Source organism: Balaenoptera acutorostrata, chromosome 4 (assembly GCF_949987535.1).
Source record: "Balaenoptera acutorostrata chromosome 4, mBalAcu1.1, whole genome shotgun sequence".
Lineage (NCBI taxonomy): Eukaryota > Metazoa > Chordata > Mammalia > Artiodactyla > Balaenopteridae > Balaenoptera > Balaenoptera acutorostrata.
The window spans coordinates 40,730,129-40,742,589 of NC_080067.1; the positions used below are offsets into that span (position 1 = coordinate 40,730,129).

The 12,461-nt window shown below is 42.6% G+C and overlaps 1 protein-coding gene across 1 annotated transcript in view; it reads left to right on the top strand.

Annotated features, from left to right (window-relative positions):
• Window positions 1-270: 270 nt before the first annotated feature.
• Window positions 271-12,461, top strand: part of GMPS (guanine monophosphate synthase) — a 91,088-nt gene continuing 78,897 nt past the window's right edge. The window contains exon 1 of the mRNA XM_057545440.1: window positions 271-434. Within this exon, the coding sequence (XP_057401423.1) occupies window positions 408-434 (27 nt within the window). The 5' untranslated portion in view covers window positions 271-407. The remainder of the gene's footprint in view (window positions 435-12,461) is intronic.

The following is a 12,461-nucleotide window of genomic DNA, read 5'->3' on the forward strand; positions in this document are numbered from 1 at the left end:
CGGGGGCGGGCCTGGGCGGCCCGGACGGATCCGGAGGCGGGGCCGGACGCCGAAGTCCCCGCCTCCAGAGGCGGGCTTATTGGGCTGCAGCGGCGGCGGCAGCTGCGGGTGTCCGCTGCTCGGCAGCCTAGCCACAAGGGCTCTGGCTCCTCCCAGTGGCCGGCCAGTGCGGAAGCAGGAGGCGGGGGCAGCGTGCGCGCTGCTGGTCTGCTCTCCCGCGGCGCTGGGGCCCGCGCTCCGCGGCTGCTGCTCCACTCGGCGCTTCGCAGGCGGTCAGCTCCTCTCCGCGCCTCCCGCCCGCTCCTCGACCAGGCCTCCTCCTCAGCCCCGGCCCGTGGCGTCGACCCCCACCGGCCCTCTCCCGCCCCGTCTCATCTCTGGCCGCCGCCGCCGCCGCCCCAGCCCCGATGGCTCTGTGCAACGGAGACTCCAAGGTCAGTCTCTGGCGTGGGGGGTCCCTGGCTCACCGCTTCCGGACGGTGGCAAGGCTCCGGGGCCGGGGAGCCACCGCGCGGGGCCCTTCCCCGCCTCCTCCCCCCAGCCCGCCAGCGGAGCCCTGCGGCCCTGGCAGCGGCGCGTCGGAGAGCCCCCAGTCGGGGCCTGTGGCATGTTTTCTCCTCGGGAGCGGCAGGTGCTTTGTTGATTTTTGTCTGCGTGTCGGGCTTCCTGCGCCCGCCGAGCTCCTGGCGTCGGGGAGGGCGTCAGCTTCCCGTGGTCGCGCCGCTGGCCCCAGCCTCCCCCGCGTCGCTGTGGGGCTCAGAGCCCGCGGAGCGCGGTCGGAGGGTGGGGGTAGGGAGGCGAGCGGGCGTCTGTGTGTGTGTGTGTGTGTGTGTGTGTGTGTATGTGTGTGTGAGTGAGTGTCTGTCTGTCTGTGAGGGGTGCTTCCTCAGCCCTCACCCAGCCCCTTCGGGAGTCGGGCAGCCTTTTGTGGAGCTCCCGGGGCCCGCCGAAGGCAGAGCGGGGTCGGGGCCTCGCGTGTGGCGTTGGAGCTGGGCGGGCCTCCCGTCTTCCCGCCACCCCGTTTCCCGCCTGCCCTCGGTGGGGCTCGCCGGGTTCCCCCACGTCGGCCTTGGGGTCCGCGGCGGCGAGGCCGGCTCTGGATGAGGCCGCGTGACCGCGCGCCCTCCCCCCTCAGCCCCCGTCAGCGCCCTCCCGGGGTCGGGGCCGGTGGCCGGAGGGTCTCTCACTCCGTTCCCCTCCCCCCATCCTTCTCCGCGGGAAGGAGCGTGTGTCCAGCCCCGCCCCCATCCCGCTCACTCCTTATTTTTCAAGTTGGTTTGCGATGGGACCCGCTCCCGGTTTTGCGAGCCCCTTCCGGGACGCAGGCCGCCGCCACCGCGCCCGGGAACTGGGGGGGTCGCGAGTCCCGGGTGCGGGAGAAGTTAACTCAATGTGCCGAGTGGAGGGAGTAGTTTGGGCCGCCTCTGCGTTTCTCGTCACCTCCGACTCACTTCTTCAGACCCTCTTCTTTCGTGTCGCTTCTGAATTGAGCACCTTCGCTTTCACTTCTGTGTTAAAATTGTCGTTGGCCTGGAGTTCTTTCAGACCCGCACAATCAGTGTTGTCAGCGGGAACCCGCGCGGTTTTGAATTGCGATTTAAGCGAAATTTACCTCCCACACGCTGTTTAGGGCCTGGCTATAAGAAATTATTTCATTACGTTTCATTCAGGATGTGTGGAACTTTAAACATCAGGTGGGAATTGGTGTTCTAAGTCAGGTAGTATTGCCTTTTCGGCAGTATTCTCTTATACAGGTGGTGCCTAGTCACATCTTAGTGGGTCCTCTCCATGAATAATTGCTTACTCTCTAGTAAACATTCAAAGAAATATTTGTTGCACAAATGAGTAAAGATTAAGGTAGCTGATAAACTCCTTTAAACCGAGGAAAACTAGTGCTCAGACTAGTTGGAGCTCTTTCTCAAGATTGTAAACGTGAATGAAGACACGCTAACCTTTAGTTTTTGACCTCAGAAGCTTATGTAAACCTCAACATAACAGCTCTTTCCTGTACACTCGTTAACTTACAAAGCATTTTTCTTCTCCCTTTAATTTTGAGCCGTAAAATCATTGAAAAGATTCATCTTTGTGCTGGTAGAGGAAATGACTGTGTTATTAGGAGGATTCAAACCTAATTTACAGACGTTGAAAAATATGTGCTGATTTGAAAACAGTATTTACGCAAAATTGAGTGACAGCAAGTTAAAAGATTCAGTTTCCAAGTTACCTGACTCCAGTGTACAGAACATACAACATACAGTATTTTTCCTAGCTGGTATGTGGTTTTTTTTGTTCAACTTGAATTTTAAAGAGAATCTTATCAGTTTGATATATTTGAGACCCAGGTGAATTGCTGGTTACCTTATTTTTATTTCAAGGTTCTTTATGTTTTGTAGCATAAGCAAGCATGTGTCTTTTTTTCTTTCTTTCTTTCTTTTTTTTTTTTTTTTTTTTTGGCTGTGCTGCTCGGCTGCTTGTGGGATCTTACTTCCCAGACTAGGGATCCAACCTGGGCCCAAGCAGTGAAAGCGCCGGGTCCTAACCACCGGACTGCCAGGGAATTCCCTTTTTTTTTTTTTTTTTTTTTTTTTTACTTTACTAACAATTAAATGTAAAACAAATTGAAAGCATTTTCAAGGGGAGCAATCCAAGAAAATAACATTTCATCGCATCTATGATTATTTCATGTACTCCTAAGGAAGGGAAAAAAACCCCTATAAGTAAGCCATGATATGTAAAAACTTTCTGATGATGTGATCAATGATATGTCATTGATAAACATTTAAAGTAAAGAGATGTTTAAATATGGGGGGGTTTGCAGAGTAAAGTAAGTGAAATATGATATTCTGAGAGGTTCACCCAGAAATCTAAGTAGGCACCTATTTTCCATAGCTTACCACTGAAACCACCTTTCCCTCTGGTGTGAAATACAGGTACTGGACCCAAGCTTCCGTTGTATATCTATTGTGCTTCTGACAGTTGTGTGTAAATCTTAGTTGATAAAGTGGGGAAAGAGCTCATTTTGATTCCTATTCTGGTACATCTCAGTATTTTTCGGGGTTTTCGAAAAAGACATTTCTGCATGATAGAAATTAGGGAGAGACCTACCTAAATTCTGTAAAAGGATTTGGGCTGTTTTCATTAGTTTTACCCACAGAGTATCATTTTAGAGCTGGAAAGGACCTTTATGAGTTCTAGCTTCCTAAGCTGAAAAAACATAGCTGGCTTTTCTTTTTCTTCAGGGCTACTTTGGTTAACCATCCAAGGCAGAGATTATTCTTTTCCTTAAAGAGCTGATATAATGTTATTTAGTTAAGATCTTATCTCATATAAACAAGAGCATAGGCAGTCAGCTTTTCTTTAAAAAGTTTTTACAACTATTCAGTGTTTTATATGAATATATGTATGTAGCAAACATTAGACATAGTAACTTTTTTCAGTTTTCTTAAGGCAAGACTGTGAGAGTAAAGTTCTTTGGACTACTTGTCAAGTTTCCCACTTTTGGTCCCATCTAAGCCTTAGACTTTTTTTTTTTTTTTTAAACATCTTTATTGGAGTATAATTGCTTTACAGTGGTGTGTTAGTTTCTGCTTTATAACAAAGTGAATCAGCTATACATATACATATATCCCCATATCTCCTCCCTCTTGTGTCTCCCTCCCACCCTCCCTATCCCACCCCTCTAGGTGGTCACAAAGCACCGAGCGGATCTCCCTGTGCTATGCGGCTGCTTCCCACTAGCTATCTATTTTACGTTTGGTAGTGTATATATGTCCATGCCACGCTCTCACTTCACCCCAGCTTACCCTTCCCCCTCCCTGTGTCCTCAAGTCCATTCTCTACATCTGCATCTTTATTCCTGTCCTGCCCCTAGGTTCTTCAGAACCTTTTTTTTTTAGATGCCATATATATGTGTTAGCGTACAGTATTTATTTTTCTCTTTCTGACTGACTTCACTCTGTATGACAGTCTCTAGGACCATCCACCTCGCTACAAATAATAATTCAATATTGTTTCTTTTTATGGCTGAGTAATATTCCATTGTATATATGTGCCACATCTTCTTTATCCATTCATCTGTTGATGGACACTTAGCTTGCTTCCGTGTCCTGGCAATTGTAAATAGTGCTGCAATGAACATTGTGGTACATGACTCTTTTTGAATTCTGGTTTTCTCAGGGTATATGCCCAGTAGTGGGATTGCTGGGTCATATGGTAGTTCTATTTTTAGTTTTTTCAGGAACCTCCATACTGTTCTCCATAGTAGCTGTATCAATTTACATTCCCACCAACAGGGCAAGAGGGTTCCCTTTTCTCCACACCCTCTCCAGCATTTATTGTTTGTAGATTTTTTGATGATGGCCATTCTGACTGGTGTGAGGTGATACCTCATTGTAGTTTTGATTTGCATTTCTCTAATGATTAGTGATGTTGAGCATCCTTCCATGTGTTTGTTGGCAATCTTCTTTGGAGAAATGTCTATTTAGGTCTTCTGCCTAGTTTTGGATTGGGTTGTTTGTTTTTTTGATATTGAGCTTGCATGAGCTGCTCGTAAATTTTGGAGATTAATCCTTTGTCAGTTGCTTCATTTACAAATATTTTCTCCCATTCTGAGGGCTGTCTTTTCATCTTGTTTATGGTTTCCTTTCCTGTGCAGAAGCTTTTAAGTTTCATTAGGTCCCATTTGTTTATTTTTGTTTTTATTTCCATTTCTCTAGGAGGTGGGTCAAAAAGGAGCTTGCTGTGATTTATGTCATAGAGTGTTCTGCCTATGTTTTCCTCTGAGAGATTTATAGTGTCTGGCCTTACATTTAGGTTTTTAATCCATTTTGAGTTTATTTTTGTGTATGGTGTTAGGGAGTGTTCTAATTTCATTCTTTAACATGTAGCTGTCCAGTTTTCCCAGCACCACTATTGAAGAGGCTGTCTGTTCTCCATTGTATATTGTTGCCTCCTTTATCAAAAATAAGGTGACGATATGTGCATGGGTTTATCTCTGGGCTTTCTATCCTATTCCATTGATCTGTATTTCTGTTTTTGTGCCAGTACCATACTGTCTTGATTACTGTAGCTTTGTAGTATAGTCTGAAGTCCCAGAGCCTGATTCCTCCAGCTCCGTTTTTCTTTCTCAAGATTGCTTTGGCTATTCGGGGTCTTTTGTGTTTCCATACAAATTGTGAAATTTTTTGCTCTAGTTCTGGGGAAAATGCCAGTGCTAGTTTGATAGGGATTGCATTGAATTTGTAGATTGCTTTGGGTAGTATAGTCATTTTCACAATGTTGATTCTTCCAGTCCAAGGACATGGTATATCTCTCCATCTGTTGGTATCATCTTTAATTTCTTCCATCAGTGTCTTATAGTTTTTTGCATACAGGTGTTTTGTCTCCTTAGGTAGGTTTATTCCTAGATATTTTATTCTTTTTGTTGCAGTGGTAAATGGGAGTGTTTCCTTAATTTCTCTTTCAGATTTTTCATCATTAATGTATAGGAATACAAGAGATTTCTGTACATTAATTTGTATCCTGCTAGTTACCAAATTCATTGATTAGCTCTAGTAGTTTTCTGGTAGCATCTTTAGGATTCTCTCTGTATATTATCATGTCATCTGCAAACAGTGACAGCTTTACTTCTTCTTCTCCGATTTGGATTCCTTTTATTTCTTTTTCCTCTCTGAATGCTATGGCTAAAACTTCCAAAACTATGTTGAATAATAGTGGTGAGAGTGGACAACCTTGTCTTCTTCCTGATCTTAGAGGAAATGGTTTCAGTTTTTCACCATCGAGAATGATGTTGGCTCTGGGTTTGTCATATATGGCCTTTATTATGTTGAGGTACGTTCTCTCTGTGCCTACTTTCTGGAGGGTTTTTATCATAAATGGGTGTTGAATTTTGTCAGAAGCTTTTTCTGCATCTATTGAGATGATCATATGGTTTTTATTCTTCAATTTGTTAACATGGTTTATCACATTGATTGATTTGCGTATATTGAAGAATCCTTGCATTCCTGGGATAAACCTCACTTCATCATGGTGTATGATCCCTTTAATGTGCTGTTGGGTTCTATTTGCTAGTATTTTGTTGAGTATTTTTGCATCTATGTTCATCAGTGATATCGGCCTGTAGTTTTTTTTCTTTGTGACATCTTTGTCGGGTTTTGGTATCGGGTTGATGGTGGCCTCGTAGAATGAGTTTGGGAGTGTTCTTTCCTCTGCTGTGTTTTGGAGGAGTTTGAGAAGGATAGGTGTCAGCTCTTCTCTAAATGTTTGATAGAATTCACCTGCGAAGCCATCTGGTCCTGGGCTTTGGTTTGTTGGAAGATTTTTAATCACAGTCTCAATTTCAGTGCTTGTGATGGGTCTGTTTATATTTTCCTTTTCTTCCTGGTTCAGTCTCGGAAGGTTGTACTTTTCTAAGAATTTGTCCATTTCTTCCAGGTTGTCCATTTTATTGGCATATAGTTGCTTGTAGTAATCTTTAATGATCATTTGTATTTCTGCAGTGTCAGTTGTTACTTCTCCTTTTTCATTTCTAATTCTATTGATTTGAGTCTTCTCCCTTTTTTTCTTGATGAGTCTGGCTAGAGGTTTATCAATTTTGTTTATTTTCTCAAAGAACCAGCTTTTAGTTTTATTGATCTTTGCTATCGTTTCCTTCAATTCTTTTTCATTTATTTCTGGTCTGATCTTTATGATTTCTTTCCTTCTGCTAACTTTGGGGTTTTTTGGTTCTTTCTCTAATTTCTTTAGGTGTAAGGTTAGGTTCTTTATTTGAGATGTTTCTTGTTTCTTGTTGTAGGATTGTATTGCTCTAAACTTCCCTCTTAGAACTGCTTTTGCTGCATCCCATAGGTTTTGGGTCATTGTGTTTTCATTGTCATTTGTTTCTAGGTATTTTTTGCTTTCCTCTGATTTCTTCAGTGATCTCTTGGTTATTAAGTAGTGTATTGTTTAGTCTCCATGTGTTTGTATTTTTTATAGATTTCTTCCTGTAATTGATATCTAGTCTTACAGCATTGTGGTTGGAAAAGATACTTGATACGATTTCAGTTTTCTTAAACTTACCAAGGCTTGATTTGTGACCCAAGATATGATCTATCCTGGAGAATGTGCCGTGTGCACTTGAGAAGAAAGTGTAATCTGCTGTTTTTGGATGGAATGTCCTATAAATATCAATTAAATCTATCTGGTCTGTTGTGTCATTTAAAGCTTATGTTTCCTTATTAGTTTTCTGTCTGGAGCACCTGTCCATTGGTGTAAGTGAGGTGTTTAAGTCTCCCACTATGATTGTGTTACTGTCGATTTCCTCTTTTATAGCTGTCAGCAGTTGCCTTATGTATTGAGATGCTCCTATGTTGGGTGCATATATATTTATAATTGTTACATCTTCTTCTTGGATTGATCCCTTGATCATTATGTAGTGTCCTTCCTTGTCTCTTGCAACATTCTTTATTTTAATGTCTATTTTATCTGATATGAGTATTGCTACTCCAGCTTTCTTTTGATTTCCATTTGCATGGAATATCTTTTTCCATCCCCTCACTTTCAGTCTGTATGTGTCCCTAGGTCTGAAGTGGGTCTCTTGTAGGCAGTATATATATGGGTCTTGTTTTTGTATCCATTCAACCAGTCTGTGTCTTTTGGTGGGAGCATTTAATCCTTTCACATTTAAGCTAATTATCGATATGCATATTCCTATTACCATTTTCTTAATTGTTTTGGGTTTGTTATTAGGTCATTTCCTTCTCTTGTGTTTCCTGCCTAGAGAAGTTCCTTTAGCATTTGTTGTATAGCTGGTTTGGTGGTGCTGAATTCTCTTAGCGTTTGCTTGTCTGTAAAGGTTTTAATTTCTCCATCAAATATGAATGAGATCCCTGCTGGGAAATCTTGGTTGTAAGTTTTTCTCTTTCATCACTTTAAATATGTCCTGCCACTCCCTTCTGGCTTGCCGAGTTTCTGCTGAAAGATCAGCTTTTAATCTTATGGGGATTCCCTTGTATGTTATTTGTTGTTTTTCCCTTGCTGCTTTTAATATTTTTTATTTGTATTTAATTTTTGATAGTTTGATTAATATGTATCTTGGCATGTTTCTCCTTGGATATATCCTGTATGGGACTCTGCCCTTCCTGGATTTGGGTGGCTGTTTCCTTTCCCATGTTAGGGACGTTTTCAACTATAATCTCTTCAAATATTTTCTCAGTCCCTTTCTTTTTCTCTTCTCCTCTGGGACCCCTATAATTCGAATGTTGGTGCATTTAATGTTGTCCCAGAAGTCCCTAAGACTGTCCTCAATTCTTTTCACTCTTTTTTATTTTGCTCTGCAGTAGTTATTTCTACTATTTTATCTTTCTATCTATCTCAGTAGATAAAATGGATAAGGTCACTTAACCATTCTTGTGCCTCAGTTATTCTGCTATTGATTCTTTCTAGAGAATTTTTAATTTCATATTGTGTTTTTCATCGTTTGTTTGCTCTTTAGATCTTCTAGGTCCTTGTTAAACGTTTCTTGTATCTTTTCCAATCTCTTTCCAAGATTTTGCATCATCTTTACTATCATTACCCTGAATTCTTTTTCAGGTAGACTGCCTATTTCCTCTTCATTTGTTTGGTCTGGTGGGTTTTTACCTTGCTGTTTCATCTGATGTGTGTTTCTCTGTCTTTTCATTTTGCTTAATTTACTATGTTTGGGGTCTGCTTTTCACAGGCTGCAGGTTCGTAGTTCCCGTTGTTTTTGTTGTCTGCCACCAGTGGCTCAGGTTGGTTCAGTGGGTTGTGTAGGCTTCCTGGTGCAGGGGACTAGTGCCTGTGTTCTGGTGAATGAGGCTGGATCTCGTCTTTCTGGTGGGCAGGACTGTGTCCATTGGTGTGTTTTGGGGTGTCTGTGACCTTATGATTTTTTTTTTTTTTTTTATAGCTACTTTATTTATTTATTTCTTTATTTTTTTTGGCTGTGTTGGGTCTTCGGTTCATGCAAGGGCTTTCTCTAGTTACGGCAAGTGGGGGCCACTCTTCATCGCGGTGCAGGGACCGCTCTTCATCGCGGTGCGCGGGCCTCTCACTATCGCGGCCCCTCCCGTTGCGGGGCACAGGCTCCAGACGCGCAGGCTCAGCAGTTGTGGCTCACGGGCCCAGCTGCTCCGTGGCATGTGGGATCTTCCCAGACCAGGGCTCGAACCCGTGTCCCCTGCATTAGCAGGCAGATTCTCAACCACTGCGCCACCAGGGAAGCCCGACCTTATGATTTTAGGCAGCCTCTCTGCTAATGGGTGGGGTTGTGTTCCTGTCTTGCTAGTTGTTTGGCATCGGGTGTCCAGCACTGTAGCTTGCTGGTTGTTGAGTGGAGCTGGGTCTTAGTGTTGAGATGGAGATCTCTGGGAGAGCTTTCGCTGTTTGATATTACGTGGAGCCGGGAGGTCTCTGGTGCACCAGTGTCCTGAACTCGGCTCTCCCACCTCAGAGGCACAGGCCTGACACCCGGCCGGAGCACCACTACCCTTTTGGGAAGTCTGAGGTCTTCTGCCAGCGTTCAGTAGGTGTTCTGTAGGAGTCGTTCCACATGTAAATGTATTTCTGATGTATCTGTAGGGAGGAAGGTGATCTCCATGTCTTACTCCTCTTCCATCTTGAAGGTCTCTTCCTAAACCTTAGACTCTTTTGGAGTAGATGTAGGACCTGCCCCACCACCTTCACTGAGATGTTGACTAGGGTATATCATACTTGGATTAAAGGTTTTTTATTGTAAATACTTGTTGATTGCATGTGATATAGAATCTTTAATGACATCTAATGTTGAAAATTTAAATTTGCCATTTTCAAATTTAAGTTTTGAACTGAATGAAAAGATGACCTGAGATTTTTATTTGGGGTGCATTGAGAATGGAAAAACTATCCTTCTATGATAACCCTATAGTACATTTTTTTCAAAGGTCAAAGTTGGATATTTTTTTTCCCTCCAGATTTTGTCCTATCTGTTAAGGAAGAGCTGTTACAGACAAAAGGAATGGTTTTTATTGTTCTCTGTTCTTAGACTTGAAAGGTTTTGAGATTCCTCCAGGAACCTCAGATCACCTTGGGCCAACTTGTCTCTTAAGGAAAATAATTGTCTTTTAAGAATTAAAAATATACATAGTTTTGTCCTATACTCATTCAAATGTGTTTGATACTTTTTAAGGCTATTTAATGGTATATTTTAAAGGATGCCGTTTGAAGTAATGAATGATTATTTGCTATCCAAAACCATGGAGTTTTTCTTTGTTAAGGTACTTAAACTGTTTTCATGCCTCCTTCTAACCTAAACTCTGTTTAGATGCTCAAAGTCAATGAAGTCCTCAGGGTTAATATGTGATTCTGAAGCACTTTATGATTCTGAAGCACTTTATGAATCAACGAAGAAGTAATAGAACTTAGAATCTTTGTGTCACATATATAGTTCTAGGTTGTGTAGAATGTTCTTCCCATGTAGAATTGGTGGGTTTTTTTTTGTATTTGTTTAAGAATCACAGCAGTTCAAAAATAGCTTTACTATAGTAGTAGTGTGATATTAGTTAGTTTTCTGGTTGGCTGACCCTTGCCATCCCTTCGGGTTCATGGTTTTGAGGACCCAGGAGATGCTTTATGTAGTTATGTCTGTAAATTCACTCATGTAGTCCACTACAACTTGATAGGGAATAAGGTCTTTGTTTATTGTAGTGTGACCATATACTCTTTGTGTAAACTGGGGCACTTGAGCATAAAAGGAGATGCTAAAAATAATTTAAATTTATAATAATTGCTGTGAAATGTTACCAAATAAAATAAATATTTGCTGTATCGTGTAAATCCAATTAAATAAACAGCAAAACTACTGTAGCATTAAGTGCAGATTACTCTCTCTGTACATTATGCACAGGAATACACAGAGTCTCTTTCCTACATGTATTTCATGAACACCTTACATATCCCACTGACCCAGCTGATGGAGGCCTGGAGGTTATGCGCATTTTGCAAGCTGAAGAATGGCTGTGGCACAACTAGCATGTACACCAAGTGGCTGGCCAGGACAGCAGCTTCAAACACTCTGCTATCAGCACTCACAACTGGATAGAGTTAGTGTCCAAGTGTACTTCTTTGATCAGGAAAGGGTCAGGAAAGAGAGAGATGGGTTCTCAGTGGTTGGCTTTTAGATTGAACCAGAAGTTGAAGTGAGAACTCTGTTAACTGCACCTGCCAACGCCACAGAGTACTAGGCAAAGCCATGGTAGAAGGTGGAAGTATAAAGTGGAAATATAGCAAACCCATACTATCTTACTTTAATGCAGTTATTCATAATAATATTTAAAAAATGAAAAACATGAGACAGTTGTTAAGTTGGGTGGGATGTGGGAATAACAGCTGTAAATTAGTACAGTCCTGGGCAAACTGGGCCATATGGTCACTCCAGTTACAGAGTACATATCATCCTGAATTTGGATCTTGATTTCTCTAGTGACATGTATTTAAAATTTGGCTGAAATTCAAGCCTAATGTGTATACATTAAAATAGTTTTTTTCTGAATTAGTAACTATTCTGGGAGTTATTCTAAACTTCTTAAAAATTGAGTGTCAGGACTTCCCTGGTGGCGCAGTGGTTAAGAATCTGCCTGCCAATGTAGGGGACATGGGTTCGATCCCTGGTCTGGGAAGATCCCACATGTCGTGGAGCAGCTAAGCCCATGCGCCACAACTACTGAGCCTGCGCTCTAGAGCCCGTGAGCCACAACTACTGAAGCCTGTGCACCCTGGAGCCTGCACTGCAACTACTGAGCCCACCTGCCACAACTATCGAAACCTGCTAACTTTAGGGCCCGCATGCTGCAACTACTGAGCCCGCATGCTTCAACTACTGAAGCCTGCGTGCCTAGAGCCCGTGCTCCACAGCAACAGAAGCCACCACAATGAGAAGCATGCGCACCCCAACGAAGAGTAGCCCTCACTTGCTGCAACTAGAGAAAACCCGCACGCAACAACAAAGACCCAACGCGGCCAAAAAAAAAAAAAAAAAAATTCAGTGTCAAATTACTTGCTTTCTAAAACTTGAGAACCAGCAGTGTTGAAACTGACCAAAAGGTAAAATAATCTGCTCTAGTCTGCCATAACATTTGCAGAGGATGTTTCCCAAACATTTAAAACTGCCTGGACATGTAAAATTCCCTATTTGTCGTGTTTGTCAACAGGAGAACAGAACCCTTTTTATTCTCAAAACTCAACGGAGGTTTACGTAAAATTAAGTCACCCTCACCTTGTTTATAATTTGGAGAACTAATTCTTATCCTCTGAGTTTTCGTTGTGAATGTAAATCAGGGACTCCAGAATTCTAAAATCTGCTTTGGACAACTTTTGGGTGAACAATCCCTAATTAATTTGGGAGACTCTTGATGCATAAAAATGGTTGTGGATAGATCATTGTTTTGGTATATTATTGGTAATAGTGAAACTTTTTTATGCTGTGA